At 42.6% G+C, this 18,769-nt stretch overlaps 1 protein-coding gene across 1 annotated transcript in view; it reads left to right on the top strand.

Moving 5' to 3' along the window:
- The window catches only part of ADAMTSL1 (ADAMTS like 1), a 444,282-nt gene that overhangs the window by 312,504 nt on the left and 113,009 nt on the right, over positions 1–18,769 (top strand). The window contains exon 20 of the mRNA XM_068973576.1: positions 3,090–3,217. Within this exon, the coding sequence (XP_068829677.1) occupies positions 3,090–3,217 (128 nt within the window). The remainder of the gene's footprint in view (positions 1–3,089; positions 3,218–18,769) is intronic.

The raw sequence follows: 18,769 nt of genomic DNA, 5'->3' as shown, positions 1-18,769 counted from the left end.
TTGAGACAACATTTAAGACTGTTTTATGATGTTAAATACTTTAGTTTCTATATCTTTGTATGCAGTCTGTGGAACAGAAGACTGTATGAATGCCAAATATTCAGATCTAAATTCTCTTTTTTTTTCCCATCTTAGTTCAGACCCTTACAGCTTTGTACCCAATGTGATGGATCTCCCCAGTTCTCTTCACCAATTTTGTGTGAGTTCTTTTCCAGGCTCATACAGTCAGGAAGTATCATGGCTCACTCAGTAGCCTGGAGGAACTGATACAGTAAGCTTACCTCTACTTAAAAGGAGTTAGTTGGGTCAGGCCCGATGTGAGAGTGGAGTTTACACTCTGCATGAGATCAGGCAGGTATAGTAGTTCTATGGGAAAAAAACAAAATGACCTGACTATAGAAGCTAATAAATTACCTGGGGGGTGGGGCGGTGGGAAATTGGCCAGTATCATGAACCCCTCTCACTTCCTTCCTCACAATCTTTTCATCCCCTGTCGTTCCTCAGTTATAATTCTCTATCACAGTGTGAAGCATTACCAATGGAAGGGTCACGGGATATACCAAGAGGGGGTCTGCAGCTTCCTTATACACCTCATTTTAACAGTTCCTTCTGCTGGATGGGGAAACATGCTTCAACTGGGTGTTAGAAATTGATATGCTGAAATGTAGAAAAATTAAGGGCTATGCCAATGGTAGCTACATAAATCTTAGAAACAAAATCAAATTCAGAAGACCTACCTTCTAATCTCCTCTTCTAAATATTCTCTTCAAGAACCCCTTCTGATAGAACTCTGATAGAGAAGCAACTATCCCAGCAGACTTGGAAATTTAGCAAATCTTCATCCCTGCCTTTTGAGGATGGTAAAACTGAATAATGATCCACTGAGTTCCGGAGATAGCAGAGGACGGAGGAGAGTGGCGTGCTGTAGTCCATGGGATTGCGAAGAGTTGGACATGACATAGCAACTGAACAACAATAGCAAGTTCAGTCATCTTAAGTGATCAGTTTGTCAAGCCCGCTTTGATTATTCCTGTTTGGAAATTGGTTTGGAGGCATCCATATTCCTGAGAGATCATAAAATTTTCAATCATCAAGTCAGCATTTCATTTTTTTAATCTAAAACAGCCTGACTACGTGAAAAGATTTAGCAATAATACCATGCTGCATCTATTAAGATTCCTACTAAAAAAAAAAAGATATTATCCAAATATTGTATGGCTTAGCAAAGATAAGCAAATTATACAATCATCTTTCTCATATTATCTCTTTGAAATAAACTAACTAATTAGAGTGTAATTGATAATTTTGAGAGAAAACACCTAACTTGGGTGGATGAGTGAATGAATGAGTGGATGAGTCCAGTCACAGTGTCTCATAGCCTCTCTGTCATCCCTCACAAAGTTTCAGCTCTCCTTCAATGCCACAGAAGCCAGACTGTTCCTGTAATAGCGGTAATGGTCTAAAATGGCACTGAATAAAACACGATCATCCAGAAATTTCCGTTTAGCTAAGGTATTTCAGTTTCCTTCCTCATTGTTACCAGAACTGCCCATACATAGTGAGATTGGATTGATGCAAACCCTGATTTTCCTCTCTCCTGCCTTTTCCTCCAACAGGAGGTAAGAAAAAGCAGTGCAGTAGTTCCAAGGCCGAGAACAGATTTGAGAAGGCCTGATTCATTGCCAGACTAGTCACCCACCTCAGAATAATTAAGAGCTGACTAGAGGTGACGCCAAACTACACATACCAATAGAGTCTGGAGAGGCCCCAGCAGAGACATAGTGAAGAAAAAGAGCGTGTGGTGGGAGACTGCTGGTGGGACAGGAGATCTGAATCCTAGTCTTAATTTTATCATTAAGTATTGTTTTGTGCCTTACCTGAAAAGCAACCCCTTACCTGCTTGACTCCCTTGGATGGATGCCAAAATATGAGGGGAACATATGTTGGAAGCTCTTGGAAGCTTTGGAAATTACTAAGGAGGTGGAAAGAATCGCAAAGATGGAAGTGATGGACTCCAGGAACCGCAAAGCCACCGCTAACTCATTTCCATGCTGTTGAATGATGTATTGACTTAAGGCCCAGTCAGATCCGGCACTGGATCCCTAAAGTTCCCGTCCAGTCCTCCCTCAACTCCTCTTGATTTCCTGCTTCCACGTACACACTATAGTTATCATCAGCCTCACCATAACATCAGCTTAAAGTCATCATTAGTCATCATCTGCTTAACTACCATAAAAGGTACTTCTTAGAAATGGCATCCATCTAGGAAAAAAAAAGAAATAGCCTGAGATAGGTGTGGATTTTGAAGCTCATAGTTTGTACTCACCATTTGATTCTCATAATCCCTTTCAGGTAAAGCAAAGTGTCTGAACTCCATGGTGATTATTCTAGAATTCTCTCTACCATGACCCTGACGGGCAGGCTTTGCCTTCATTCTTCTGACATCTTCTCTACAGAGGGCCCTCTGCCAAGAATTGTGGGAAATGAAACAATAAATAAGATCTAATTTTTGTGCCCAGTAATATTTACAGACTAATGAAGACAATAGAATTGAGACATAGCTACACATACAGCGTCCTTCAGCATCCTCTTGTCAGCAACCGATTTCTGACTTCCACTCTCCCCCTCCAAGCCTTAACAGATGCCTTTCTCCATATCTGGAAGCTCTGCCTGCTTTCCACCATCCAGAGCATTAATAACTCTTCGCTTATAATTCTGCCTTTTCCTGAAGCCTTCCCCGAATCCATCTGCACCATTCATTCTAACGTCTCCTCTCACCCCCAGTGTATGTGTTATGCGTATTCAGTGTCCATAGGCTGTCTGCTCCAACAATTAGCATTTAGCCCAAGCAGTCAACAAACTGCATAAGCAATCCCAAACCGCCTTATTTGGGCACGCTTCCAGAATCACACTCAACAAAGTGGCAAGAGAGGCTGGTTTCCCGTGTGTCATTGTGGCTAGTTTGGGCCTGTTGTTAAACAGGGTTCTGTTTAATATCCCCTGGGGTTCCTTCCAGCTTTACCCATGTCCATTGCCAAAAAGGAGTCAACTGACCTGACCAGGTCTACATTTCTTTTCTGTTGCTCCAGGATTCTTCTGCAGCCAGATGATTCCTTACAGATCCTGGCACCTGTGGAAGCTGATGTGGGTTTCTACACTTGTAATGCCTCAAATGCCTTGGGATATGATTCTGTCTCCATTGCCATCACGTTAGCAGGTAATGTGAAAACCCCTGTTCAATTCGAAAACTGCTGAGTAGGTGCCCACAGCGTGCTAAGTGGGGTCAGGGAGACAGACATAAATGAGATCCATTCCCTGCCTTTGGAAGTTTGTGACCTATAATTGTAATTAAATGAAGATAGCATGTAATATGAGATAGAATGAATGAAGTAAGTTTTGATAACCAAAGAGGGTGCAGTTTCATTCTACCTGAGAAGTCTTAGACTTGGGGTAGAATTTTGATAACAGAAATGCAGGGACGAGCATGAGCATAGATATAAACAAGGAAGTAGTCTGTGGGGGAACATGACTCATGACCTAAGGTCATCAAATGATCTTTTCACTTCTCCTCCTACCTATTACAAAGGAAACTTTAAGACCCTTGGGTAGTTGGAATTCTGTGATTTTGGGCTAGAGCACAAGTGTTCTTCTCTCCAACTGTTTATTTCAACCTTTTACTCTAATGCACCTGCCAGTACTTCACCTTTATCCATAGAGCTTAGGCAAACTATTCTATACATGGCCACATCAGAAAATCGCAATTCAGAGTGCAGTGTCTTCCACAGTTGCAATTTGGTATATATTTTTTTATTTAAAAAAATTTTTTTTATTTTATCTTGAGATATAGCCAATTAACAGTGTTGTAATAGTTTCAGGTGAATAGCAAAGGGCTCAGCCATGCATTTGCACATATGCATTCTCCCTAGAACTGCCCTCCCATCCAGGCTGCCACGTAACGTTGAGCAGAGTTCCCTGTGCTATACAGTAGGTCCTTGTTGGTTATCCATTTTAAACATAGCAGTGTGTATATGTTGATCCCAAATTCCCTTACTGTCCATTCTCCCATCTTTCCCCCTGGTAAGGTTGTGGTCTTAAAGTAAGACAGTTTCATAAAACCTTCCTTACATAGGACGGATCCTTGCCTTTAAAACTAAGAGACCTTAGAGACAAGCTGAACTCTGAACCAGGGCCCACAGTTCTTAGCGACCAGGCAAGCTGAGGTCACGCAGCCTCTCAGCTGGTGGCTGGGAGAAGGGAACTGAGGTCTCCTAACCCCCAGATCATGGTCCCCTCGTCTCCCCACTGATGCTTTCAATCTGGGCTCCCCTTCCTCAGGTCTGGGCCATGCAGCCTTTGTGGCGGTGTGTTGCATGTGTTTGTATTTATTCTTTTCGATTGCCGCTCCCATGAGATGATTCATTCGTTGCTAGAAAAGCCGACATCACCCCACACTGACCTCATCCATCCACGCCAGGATTATGTTGTCACACGTTTTCCAGTCACACATGCTACTCCCTTGCATATCTGTTTAGCAACAGTATTTCTAGCCCCATGACCTCAGGCTGGTCTGGGAAGGGACCTTGAGCAGGACGCTCTGCAGAGAGGATGAAAGTCCACAAACAGTAAGGCCAGCTGAGGGGCCCTGAGGTGGATTACAGACTATTATTAATGCCTTTTTTTTAATAGAACATTTGCTTTGTTCCTAATGTATTCCAGTCATAATCTTTATGCCCCTCTTTGTACAGAGTCCAGATGCTTGGCACCCATCTGGTTAATTCTCTTCTGCCTTACCCGCCCCCCAGCACAGTCTGCCTTGGCCAGGGCAGTGCGGACAGCCTTCCAACTGCTGGCAAATAGTGGCTCTTACAGGATTAACCCTCTTGTTTATATTTATCCAGATACGGTTCAGCTCTGTCACAGACTAAATACCCTTTGTTCACCTGAATTTAATATGATTCATGGAAACCTGTCTGGAATTAAGCAAGGCAATTGTAACATCAGGCTTGTCTTCAGCTCTTTGAAGAGGAGCTATTGGAGGCTGCCAAAATGTTCAAAGCCAGGAAAGAGAGAGAGCAGCCAAAGAGGCACCGGGGAAGAAGGAGGGAAGGAGCTGAGCGATGAAGTAGTTCACGGACACCACCCAGAGCTTAGGGAGCTGTGTCTTTGTCTTCAGTGGTGGGGTCTGTTCAGGTCTGCTGGCAAGTCTGTCAGACAATCCCTCTGAAAGTTAAGGATCAAAATGGAGATGTTGCTTCAAGATTGTATTTGTATCTTTACCTGGGATTATCACCTAGCCCGACGTCAATGTCTACTCTTACAGTTTTAAAGTGACTCACCAGCTACTGTTCTGAGCACATCCTCTGCCAAGTATTATCAGTGTGGAGCAGTAAGTTAGACCTGAGTTTTGTGATCTGTGATGCTTACAGACTAGTGAAGGCAATAGATGTATACGTGACCACCGAGAATCAAGAGATAGAGTTTCCTTCAAATGTACCCATTAAGATCCTGCATAGCCATGTATAAGATACAACCCAAATACCATGCAAGTGCGGGGGGGGGGTTGTAAGGGGTGCAACGGGGGGAGATGTGAGGCATATCTAAAGGAAACCGTTCTACTGTTCGTTAGCTGTGTGACCTTGAACAAAGGGTATAAGCTCACTGAGTCTTCCTTGTCATCTGTAAGAGTGAAATTAACCATATGTTACAAGATTGTTATGAGGGTAAATAAGATTGCACATGTGAAAAAGCCCTGAGCCCAAAGCCAGGCACATAGTTCACACCTAATAAATATTTCTCTTTCTTCCTCTAGCTCTTCTAAGATGAAACACATCCTGAAATCAGTTCTAAAATATGTAAAACATTAGCCCAACTTTGCATCCATGCATTTTTCACTGTACATCTTCACACCGAAAATTTGCAAGTATTGGGTTGGCCAAAAAGTTCGTTAGGGTTTTTCCAGAACTCAAAGCCAAACGAACTTTCTGGCTTAACCAATACTTCATAAGTGTTAGTCGCTCAGTCGTGTGCAACTCTCTGTAACTCCACGGACTGTAGCCTGCCAGGCTCCTCTGTCCATGGGATTCTCCAGGCAAGAGGACTGGAGTGGGTTGCCATGCCTCCGCCAGGGGATCTTCCTGAGCTAGGGCTTGAACACAGGTCTCCTGCATTGCAGGCAGGTTCCTTACCATCTGAGCCAGCAGAGAAGCCCATTAGGAGCTAGTTCAGCTCTGTCTTTGTGCTCATGCTCAGTTCAGTCGTGTCCAACTCTTCGGGACCCCATGGACTGTAGAGCCTGCCAACTCACTCGTGATCAGCCCCTCATGGTAAACCTCAGTACCTCTATGCTTTAAAAGACATTGTAGAGTTGTGGATTTTGTGTTTTGTTTTTTACCTCGACTTCAGTATAAATGCAGCCCCCCCCCCAAAAAAAAGGATTTTGTTTGAGGCTCAAAGCACTCAGGTGTCCCCTTGACATTAGCAAGACCCAAGTCTTGCTTGGGTCTTGCTAATGCACCTGAATTGACCAGATGTGGGGAAATTTGTTCATAGTAATTCACGAGAACAAGCATAATGTGGCAGTTAAGCCTGCAGGCTCCAGAGCCTCACAGTCTGGATTTAAACCTGACTCTGTCACGTCCAAGCTACATATTCCTGAGCAGCTTCTTCATCCTCTCTGACTCAGTTTCCTTATTTGACTTATGGTGATAATAATAGTGTTTGACTCAGAAGGTTCTTGTGGAGATTAAATGCCTTCATTCATGTAAAATGCTTATAAGTATGCCTGGCATGTAGCAAGCACTCAATACTTGTTCATTCTTATTATTATTATTGTGAAGATAAAGCAAAAGCCAGGTTATTTTTAGAGTAGGGGAGATTCCTTTTCAGAGACTGGAATGCTCACAAACCCTTTGTAGAGCACCTCTGTCTAATGTCTCAACGTCTCAATGTCAAGGGGAAAGCTGAATTAGCTATCTGAAAAGTGGTTGGAGTGTGCCTGGATTCAGAGCAAGGGAGGTGGCTACACGAGGACTGTTTCACATGGGAGAGGAAGGGAGAGCTGATGAACCCTCCGTGGCCCATCATTAGACCATTCCTGTTCCCCCATCCTCTGAGTTGAGTGTGTTCTCAGTTCTGCTGCTCAGGTTTATGGTAGGTCCATTGGTACTCAGTCTTAGATATACCAAACCTTCCTACTCTGCCTTATTTAAGCCTGTAAAATATTGTCTTTAGAGCTTCTTTGCTTCTCTAAATTGTCTTTGCTTCTCTCTAAATTCATCAGTATATGTTGATTTTATCTTTTAAGTCCCAAAGATTTTGAGAGTACTTTACGAGTACCTCTCAGGGTGGAGATGCCTAATGTTTCGCTACCTACCTCCCTGGTTCCAGAAACTCACGGCCATGTAGGCCCAGTGGCACAAAACTCCTTTCTGTCCTAAACTGGACTCAACTGGATGCTTCGCTGGATGTTTCACTGCTCAGAAAGTAGACGGGAGGGGAGGGTAGCAGCGGCTTGGGAGGAGTTTAAGAATGTCACCAAAAGGTCACATACCTAACACGTTGAAGGACAGTTGAGTTTGTGTGCATTTGTAGCCATAGGTAAAGGAGAATTTCTGTTGTGCACAACAAGGCACGAAGATTGGAGAGCCACCTTGACTAGTGAGATTCTGCATTCAGCCAACATTGCTCAGAAAACTGCCAGATCCGAGCAGCATAGGCAGCATTTTGAAGGAAAGCAGTAGTTTCCTGGTAAATTGCTTCAGTCTGGACCAGTGGAGGGGGAACTCTGCTTACCAATGCAGATGAGGCCCATCCAGGTGTGGCCCACTGATGAAGTCATAGCCATAAGGGAAACGTATTTGGTTGTCATTGATTTTATAAGATCACAAAAGAGATACTGTAAGGCCTGCTTGACATCATCAATGGAAAATGAGAAGAAGATGGGGGCTGAGGGATAAGCATATCTTTCATTGAAAAGAGAGAACACAGATGAGCTCATCCCAAGTGTTCGCAGGAAGAAAGAGACAGAAAATATTTCTCCTTTCCTGGCATGTTTTTCTGCTTTCCTATGAGTTGAATAGCTGACACATATTGTGTCTAATAAAGAGATCACAGAAACCTCACTGGGAAAATAAAAATAAAAGGCAGTTGGGCTGTTTTTTTTTTTTCATTCTCCTTTCTCAGCCCCCTCCTCATTATGATTTAGTAGCTGCAATAAAGACAAGCAGTTTTGTAAGCTTTTCATAATGTAAGTCATTTCAAATTGGCATTTCTGAATTCTTCATCCAGCAACTCTGTTCACCAGGGGAGGATTCTGCTGCATAGAGAGTTAGGCTCAGAGAGGACTTTGTCACCGTGGTGACAGCCAGCAATGAAAGATTTGCCCCAGTGCACCAAATCAGAGGGAAAAGCACAGAAGTTTATCTGTGTTCCTAGTGATGCTCTGAACATCAGGGTGATGGCCATTGACTCATCCAAGCTGCCATCAAGGGTCCTCATTATCTGTTACAATACTGAGTAACCAAGATTCTGAAGTTTTCCTCAGTATGTATAGATGCTCACTGAAGAAGCCTAGCTTTCGTAGAATTCAAATGAAAGGGATGAGAGTATAGCAGGAGAATTAACTTTCTCTGCTCCCCAGCGGAATAGAGGAAGCAAACAAGGAAATAATCTAGCCTAGCCCATCTCACATCCTGAAAAAGCAATTCCCACGTCTGTTCAATGGAATGAGGGAAGGATGGGTGGTGAGACAGGTTCAGTTCAGTTCAGTTCAGTTCAGTTCAGTCGCTCAGTCGTGTCCGACTCTTTACGACCCCATGAATCGCAGCACGCCAGGCCTCCCTGTCCATCACCAACGCCTGGAGTTCACTCAGACTCACATCCATCGAGTCGATGATGCCATCCACCCATCTCATCCTCTGTCGTCCCCTTTTCCTCCTGCCCCTAATCCCTCCCAGCATCAGAGTCTTTTCCAATGAGTCAACTCTTCTCATGAGGTGGCCAAAGTACTGGAGTTTCAGCTTTAGCATCATTCCTTCCAAAGAAATCCCAGGGCTGATCTCCTTCAGAATGGACTGGTTGGATCTCCTTGCAGTCCAAGGGACTCTCAAGAGTCTTCTCCAACACCACAGTTCAAAAGCATCAATTCTTCAGTGCTCAGCCTTCTTCACAGTCCAACTCTCACATCCATACATGACCACAGGAAAAACCATAGCCTTGACTAGATGGACCTTTGTTGGCAAAGTAATGTCTCTGCTTTTCAATATGCTATCTAGGTTGGTCATAACTTTTCTTCCAAGGAATAAGTGGGTACCATACCCTTGGAGTGTTGTTCCTTGAAGAGGCTGTAGCACCATGCAGCTGTCCTAGGTATGGGGTCCCTCATCTGGGACTCTGCAGTGGAACATGCAAAAGAGGTTGCTGCCTTAGAGTCCTGGGGAGTCGTTAACTTCAACTGAATCATCAGTAGAGGTAATGGTAGTAGTCTGACATACTGGCATTGGTAAAAAATATGTTTAGGGAATGGTGATTGAAACAAGGGAGGAAAAGGAAGCCAGGCAGCCTGGGGATGTGTAGGTGAGGATAATCGAAGCCCTAGACTTCCTTAGTTCCCAGTGTTGGTCGCTCAGTCATGTCCAACTCTTGAGACCCCAGGGGATCTTCCCAGCCCTGGGATAGAACCTGGATCTCCCGCATTGCAGGCAAATTCCTTACCATCTGAACCATCAGGGAAGCCCTTAGACCCTACGGGCCCTGCAATGTCAAAGGCACACCAACTACACAGAATTGCAAAAGCAAAGAAATACCAAGCCCTTCATATTTTTTGTGCAAGATAATTAATTAGTAGTCACACTGTTGACCCTGACTCCTCAAGAAAAGGTTAAATTAGATTTAAATCATTTTATCAATTTTCTGGAAGCATAATCTACATCCCATAATATCCACCCATAGTAAGTGTTCAATTCAGTGATATTTTAGCAAATTTTTTAAGTTGTATAACCATCATCACAACAAACCAAGATTGTTGTTTTCTTAAAAACACTGTTGAAGTGTAATTCACATACTGTAACAAATCAACTATTCAAAGTATACAATTCCGTGGCTGTTAGTACATTCAGAGTTGTACATTCATCACCACACTCAAATGTTTAGAACATTTTCATTATCCCAAAATAAATTCCACACCTCTTAGCCATCCCTTCCCAGTCACCCCATGTCCCCCAGGCCTCGGTAACCACTAGTGTACTGTGTCTTCATGGACCTGCCTCTTCCAGTTCAGTTCAGTTCAGTTCAGTTCAGTCGCTCAGTCGTGTCCGACTCTTTGCGACCCCATGAATTGCAGCACACCAGGCCTCCCTGTCCATCACCAACTCCCGGAGTTCACTCAGACTCACATCCATCGAGTCCGTGATGCCATCCAGCCATCTCATCCTCTGTCGTCCCCTTCTCCTCCTGTCTCCAATCCCTCCCAGCATCAGAGTCTTTTCTAATAAGTCAACTCTTCGCATGAGGTGGCCAAAGTACTGGAGTTTCAGCTTTAGCATCATTCCTTCCGAAGAAATCCCAGGGTTGACCTATTCCAGATACTTTGAATAAGTGGGGTCCTACATGGTCCTTTGTTAGCGACTTAGCATAATGTGGTCAGGATTCACCCATGTTGTGACATGTATGCTGCATTCCTTTTTGTGGTGGAGTAATAGTATTCCATTGTACGAATATACCACATTTTCTTCCACTCATTAGTCGATGGACATTGGGATTATTTCCAGGTTTTGGCTGTCATGAATAGTGCTGCAGTGACCATTTATGTGCAAGCTTTTGTGTGGACATCTTTTCATTTCTCTTGGGTGTATATACCTAAGAGTAGAATTGCTGGGTTGTATGGCATTTATGTGTAACTTTTTAAAAAATTGTCAACTGTGTTTCAAAGTAGCTGCACCATTTTGCATTTCCATCAACAGTATAAGGATTCCAATGTCTACATCCTCACCACATCTGTTACTGTCTATTTTTTTTAATTATAGCTATCCTCGTGGATGTAAAGTGACCATTTATTGTGACTTTAATTTACATTTCCCTGATGACTAACGATGTTGAGCATCTTTTCTCATGCTTATTACTCGTTTATACATCTTCTTTGTCAAAGTAGTAACTTTGGTGATATAGGCAGTGTATATGGCCTGCATATTATTCTTTCATTTTGCCCTAACGATTTACCACAAACTTAGAGTCCTAAAACACAAATATTTTGTTTTAGAGTTCTGTAGGCCAAAAGTCCAGTACAGTCTTACCAGGATAAAACCAAGGTGTCAAAGGGGTGCACTTCTTCCTATAAACTCCAGGAGAAAATGCTTTTCCTGTTCATTGGGATTGTTGGCAGAATTTAGGTCATTGTGACCTAGGACTGAGATCCCTGATTTCTTGCTGGCTGTAAACTGAGTCCCATTGGCAGGTTCTAGAGGCTGTTGCATTCCTTAGTTTCTGGCCCTCTTCCTCCATCTCAAAGCTAACAGTTGGAGACTGAGTCTTCCTCATATTGCCTCTCTCCCACAAGCTCTTCAGTATCCCTCTTTTAATTTTAGGAGCTCAAATGGTTAGACTGGCCTACCTAGATAATCTAGGGTAATCTCACTATTTTAATGTCAGTTCATTAGCAATCTTAATTGCAACTGCAACTTTAATTCCCTTTTGTCATGTAATATAACATAGTCACAGATTCCAAGGATTAGAGTATGGACAGTACCACACCCTATCTGAAGGGCACAGCTCGTTTTTACCTTTCTATTGCCAAGTGAAAGTGAAGTCGCTCAGTCCTGTCTGACTCTTTGCGACCCGTGGACTATAGCCCAAGAAAATCACAAATCTAATGTTGGTAGACCTTCCAATTTTTCCATATAAGACAAACCAAAACACACACACACACACACACACACACACACACACACACACACACACTTTTTTTTTTTAATTTCTCCTTTTTTTTTTAACTGAGTCCACAATAAACTGGAAAATTCTGAAAGAGATGGGAATACCAGACCACCTGTCCTGACTCTTGAGAAATGTATATGCAGGTCAGGAAGCAATAGTTAGAACTGGACGTGGAACAACAGACTAGTTCCAAATAGGAAAAGGAGTATGTCAAGGCTGTATATTGTCACCCTGCTTATTTAACTTATATGCAGAGTACATCATGAGAAACGCTGGGCTGGAAGAAACACAAGCTGGAATATGCAGATGACACCACCCTTATGGCAGAAAGTGAAGAGGAGTTAAAAAGCCTCTTGATGAAAGTGAAAGAGGAGAGTGAAGAAGTTGGCTTAAAGCTCAACATTCAGAAAACTAAGATCATGGCATCTGGTCCCATCACTTCATAGGAAATAGATAGGGAAACAGTGGAAACAGTGTCAGACTTTATTTTTGGGGACTCCAAAATCACTACAGATGGTGATTGCAGCCATGAAGTTAAAAGATGCTTGCTCCTTGGAAGGAAAGTTATGACCAACCTAGATAGCATATTGAAAAGCAGAGACATTACTTTGCCAATAAAACTCCATCTAGTCAAGGCTATGGTTTTTCCCATGGTCATGTATGGATGTGAGAGTTGGACTGTGAAGAAGGCTGAGCCCCGAAGAATTGATGCTTTTGAACTGTGGTGTTGGAGAAGACTCTTGAGGGTCCCTTGGACTGCAAGGAGATCCAACCAGTCCATCCTAAAGGACACCAGTCCTGGATGTTCATTGGAAGGACTGATGCTGAAGCTGAAACCCCAATACTTTGGCCACCTCATGCGAAGAGTTGATTCATTGGAAAAGACCCTGATGCTGGAAGGGATTGGGGGCAGGAGGAGAAGGGGACGATGGAGGATGAGATGGCTGGATGGCATCACCGACTGGATGCACATGAGTTTGGGTGAACTCGGAGTCGGTGATGGACAGGGAGGTCTGGCGTGCTGCAGTTTATGCAGTTTGAAAAGAGTTGGACACAACTGAGTGACTGAACTGAACAAGTTCAAATTTTTAAAAATTCTTTCCTGACCAAGCATGTGAGTGGACTGAACATAGCCTGGAGGCTATAGTGCCCACTGGTTCAAGCAAACATTTTCTATATTCTCTCCTCAAATATTACACCTCATTTTCCAGCATAGTCAGAGTGTCACTGAAGTATAATAATTTATTTTATTAGATTACACTAAGTAAAACCATGTAATGGTTTGGATGGGAGAGAAACATTTATTTTTTTTCACTACTACTAAAAGGGAAACTTATTGTAACAATAGAATAGGTAAGATTTTAGGGTATTTGTCTCATTGCAAAACTCAGAGCAGATTTAGAACTATAAACTTGTGTCCTTATTGTAAACAGAGGGGTTTTAAATAGATGCACTCTTGGGTCTTTTTTAGACCTAAAAGTTCTATGAATCTCTTATATACAAACAAAGTACAGTAGTCTCCACCCACCACTACCAGCTATAAACTCCCCTTAAAATTCTAACATTTGCAAATTTATTTCCTTTATCTTTTGGAGACTGGAAAACTAGATGGCAAAGAAGGACAGCTTTTGCAATGAAATCTAGGGAAAATTACAGATGAAGGGAAAAAGAATCAGAGAATTGGTGAAGAGAAAGGATATGGAGTTGACTGAAATGACAAACACTGATTCAGGAGGCAGGAAATGGAAGTGAAGGAGACTTTGCAAGAGGGACCGAAGGGCAGGAAGGAGTTAAAAATTCCTGAGCTATAAAATGTGAAAGGCACTTGGAAGGAGACCCAGACTAAAGAAAATAGCATGCATTTTAATATGACTGTTATCCGTAACAAAGCAACTCTTGTTGAAACTGCCAGGTAGCCAGACCCTGAAAAGTTTCTGGACAGCAGGAGATGGTAACAATCAGGATATATCATTACCGATTTCAAATGTACAAGATGATGTTGGTATTTTGAGAAAAGCTTTCATAGGTTCATGTTGATTGTGGTCCCTTAAATTTTGACTCATGAGTTCTTCAGTTCTTCAACTGAGAATTCTCATTTCAGGGAGTTTTCACAGATTTCACTCTGGTGGCCCTTCTGAGAAACCTATGAAAATTGTAGTATAATCAGAGGCTAACATTCCTTAAAGCATTCTCACTAATTACAAGGCATTATGCATTGATTAAATCTGGAAAAATACAGTTTTCTTAGTGTTAGATAGTGAAAGCATATGAAATTTAAAACACCTTACTGCTGTGAATGCAAATATTTAAATTATTTGGCATCACTGCCTTATTCACTTTTCTCTTGAATTAAGATTTGGATCCTTTGTGGATCTGACTACAATTTTCTTGAACGGAGTCATGAGGGCACCAGCAAGTTACTCTGGCATGCATTGTTTCACAATTTCTCTGGAAGTAGATACTTTCTGAGGTCTCCAATATGTGACTTGACACTCTGTCTGTCCAGAGACTAATACTAGTTTCAGGAGAAGCCAAGTGAAAGTCGCTCAGTCATGTCCGACTCTTTGCAACCCCATGGGCTGTATATTCTCCAAGCCAGAATACTGGAGTGGGTAGCGTTTCCCTTCTCCAGGGGATCTTCTCAACCCAGAGATCGAACCCAGATCGCCTGCATTTCAGGAGGATTCTTTACCAGCTGAGCCACAAGGGAAGCCCTAGGAGAAAATAATTTCTTCTTCTGGTTAGCCTGAAACCCTCACAGTTCTCCAAAATAGAGACACCCGAGTTCCTTCTCACTAAAAGATTTGTTCCCTCTCCTCTTTCTTGTTTTTTCCTTTCTTTCTGTCTTTACATTTGTCCTTTCTGTGTGTTTTCTTGGTTTATCATAAGTTCCAGACACTGTTCCTCAGTGTTTTTGCTGTGTATCATACCAGGGATCATGCTGATGATAGCTGGCATGTATTCAGATCTCATGTTGTACAAACAGCTTTACAAGCATTACTGCTTTCAGCAACCATAGAAGTAGAAAATGAAGGTACACAGAGACTGAATAACTCTCCCGAGGCCACTCAGCTATTGAGGGATGGAGTGTGAACACCTGTCATGTAGGCACCACTTCTCACACCCATGCCCCCTGGAGGCATCATGATTTATCCCATTCTTTTGCTGCTGCTCAGTCTTCCTGAGTGTATCTTCCCGGGTCACTCAGTGGTAAAGAACCAGCCTGCCAATGCAGGCACTGCAGGAGACAGGGGTTCGATCCCTGGGCTGAGACTATCCCCTGGAGGAGGAAATAACATCTCACAGGACTGAAGTGACTTAGCAGCAGCAGCAGCAGCCAGCATTCTTGCCTGGAGAATCCCATGGACAGAGGAGCCTGACGGGCTGCAGTCCATGGGGTCCCAGAGAGACTGAGTGATAAAACGTGCATGCCCTCCTGGATGTAACCCAGAATCTCTATCTGAGCAGTGCTCCAGGAGGACTCTGCCATACGCTAAGCACCATCATCTCAAACCTATTTGCCATTTTTACATCCTTCCCAGAGCTCTTGTGTTGTCTCCAAACCTGCCTCCTGCAGTCCGAGTTTCTTTTATTGCCCAGGTTCCCCATCACCTTTAACAAGTCTTCTCATTCTCCTTGCAAATGAATACACAGGCACACTTCCTGGGATAGATTGCTTCTTACTCAACTGAAGGGTTCAAAGTACAATTCATTCTTTCCTCTTCATTTTTCAATTTTTATTTTTTTACTGAAGTATAGTTGCCTTACAATGTTTTGGGTGTACCACAAATTGATTCAGATATATATATATGTATATATATAGTGTTCTTTTTCAGACTCTTCCATTATAAGTTATTATAAGATATTGAATATAGTTCCCTGTACTATAGAGTAGATCCTTGTTATTTTTGATGGCTAAGGATCGTAGAGAACCATTTTCAAATGCCATTTGTGACTCATCATGTTAGAAGAGGGGAAAGAAGATTAAACACGGAATAATTAGCATGTGCGCTTATTAGGCCCCTTTTTTCTATTTGCCTGCTTAACAAAACAAACCATAAGTATATGATGGCTAAAACAGATTTTTTTTTTCTCACTCACCTAACATCTAAAACAAATTATTTCACAAGAGGGTTTTTGTGGTTTGGGTCAAGAAATGGCACAGTTGACTTCTACTCACATTTCATCTGCTAGAAACCAGCACCTTGCCCACATCTCACTGCAGAGAGGCTGACAAATGACCTAACTGTGTGCCCAGGAAGGAAAAGAAAAGGATTTGGTTGATAACAGATCTGTCTCTGCCATCGTGCTATTGAAAACAAAGTTGCTGTTAGCAGAGACCTGGACTTCAGACCTGAGAAAAAGTTGCTTTCAATGCTCTCTGTACTTGGCTGCACTCAAACAAGAAACCTTCATCTCCGCTGGCTCCTCTCTCCATCACCTTTATACTGGGCCAAAGATATTTTTCAAGCACATATATTCAGATTTTTTCCCACTGGATTTTGATTTTACCCAGAGTCACACATGAGGGAAAGAGGCATGAGCCAGAGCCCAGACTATGCACAGGAATGTATTAACAGTTCCAAGCATTTGCTCCCGGGGCTGCTCATCCGTCCCTGCCTGTCTCTCCAGCTGCCGGTCCTCCCAGGTCAGGACAGTGCCTGTTTGGTCGAACGTCTCTTCTGTAAAGGCGGCCCAAGGTGGCACGCCCCCACATCACTGGATATTGATAGGCAGGTGTTAGCTAACGCAGGTTCACCCTTGTGCCGGGGCTGCCCTTGCTTACCACGGAGGCTCTGGACCCCCTGTTCCATCTCTTTTCAACAGGAGCCATGATCCAAAAGCTAAGCAGTTTCATGAGGTCTACAGGAAATGATTCTTTCAATGCTTCTATTTTTCTGACTCTTGAAGAGGCTTGCTTCTTTATGTTGGTTGTGATAAATTGAAACGCTTGCCTTTGTTTCTATTTCCTTGTTCTTCTTTTATTTATATATATGACCAGTTTGCAGATTCAATGAAAGAGTGATCTGTAAGCCCTGACAATTTCCAAAAATCAATACACTTGTAATCTGCTAGCTGATGCTGACCCGCAGAGATGACCCGACTACAGGTGAACATGGTCCTAACAGTGAGGCTCCACCCACACTGCAGACATTCCATGACTACAGCTCAGCCTCTTTTTTTTTTTTTTTTAATTTAGGATTATGTTTTTGTTTATTGAAAGGAAAACATTGGTCCTTGTCCTGTCCAGGCCTCCTATCACTTCTCTGGATCTGGCCAGAGACATTGGTGGCTGCACCCTCCCTCAGGTGGCCCCATCAGCTCCAACAGTCAGGGTGTGTGCCCCATGCTATGGGAACAGAGAGTTCTAGCCCAGGGTCTGCTCAGGTATATATACCAGCTCCCTGAATCAGTCTCTTTTTTTGGTTTTGTTTTGCTCATTGTAAAAGTCGTTTTGGTCAGACCTTCTTTAACATTGTCTTAGTACAAATGTATAATTTATCATTTCACTCCGTCTCTGCATCTCTCTTTTTCCTCTAATTAACTTCCATAATTAAAGTACTACTAGCAGAGAAGGCAATGGCACCCCACTCCAGCACTCTTGCCTGGAAAATCCCGTGGATGGAGGAGCCTGGTAGGCTGCAGTCCATGGGGTCGCTGGGAGTCGGACACGACTGAGCGACTTCACTTTCACTTTTCACTTTCATGCATTGGAGAAGGAAATGGCAACCCACTCCAGTGTTCTTCCCTGGAGAATCCCGGGAATGGCGGAGCCTGATGGGCTGCTATCTATGGGGTCGCACAGAGTCGGACATGACTGAAGCGACTTAGCAGCAGCAGCAGCAGCTGATGGGATTGTAATCAAGCACAAACACAGGCGTGGCCTTTCTCAGCAGTACGCACATCACTAGGTATCTATCTAGGTGATTGAAAGTGGACTTAAATTATTTTTCCTTTTTCTTTTTTTAAATTTTTATTGAAATATAGTTGATTTACAATGTTGTATTAGTTTCAGGTATACAGCAAAGTGAATCAGTTATACATGTATGTGTGTGTGTGCATGTTACCTACTCATTTCCCTCCCTATCTCCCCTTTGGTATCCTTAACTTTGATTACAAGACCTGTGAGTCTGTTTCTGTTTTGAAAATGTGTTCATTTTTTTTAGATTCCACATAGAAGTTATATCATGTGATGTTCATCTTTCTCTGGCTTACTCCACTTAGTATAATGATCTCTAGGCCCATCCATGTTGCTGCAAATGCCATTTTGTCCTTTTTCATGGCCAAGTAATATTCCATTGTAATATGTACCACATCCTCTTGGTCTATGCCTGTGCTGAGAGATGCTTAGGTTGTTTCCATGCCTTGGCTATTGTAAATAGTGCTGCAGTGAACTTTGGAGTGCATGTTTTCAACCTGAAATTTTCTGATATTGAACTAGTGGGCTTTCAAAAAAACCTCAGCTCTCACCAGGACTCAAGAAAAAGTAACACAGTGTAATTCGTTAATGAACAAACCTGGCTACATGTCAGAAATGCCTCAGAATTTGTTCAAAATAGAAACTAGAGCTTCCATCCTACCACCTGAGTGTCAGGTTTAGAAGGTCTAACTGTATGACTCAATAATATGTACAAGCTTTTCTAATAGATGTAGGAAGTTCAATTGATTAAGAAGAATCATGTTCAATATAAACTTCTATCAATTGTAGATGCTTTGGTAACTGTGCTTTTTCTAATAGATTTAATAGGGTCAATGATTAAGAAGAATCATGTTCAGTATAAACTTCTGTTAACTGTAAATGCTTCAGTAACTCTGTGCTTTGTCTTAATAATGAAGGTAATAA

The sequence above is a fragment of the Capricornis sumatraensis genome, chromosome 6, assembly GCF_032405125.1.
Source record: "Capricornis sumatraensis isolate serow.1 chromosome 6, serow.2, whole genome shotgun sequence".
Classification (NCBI taxonomy): domain Eukaryota; kingdom Metazoa; phylum Chordata; class Mammalia; order Artiodactyla; family Bovidae; genus Capricornis; species Capricornis sumatraensis.
Note: the sequence above shows the minus strand (reverse complement) of the source record. Positions and strands in the feature narration are given on the sequence as shown.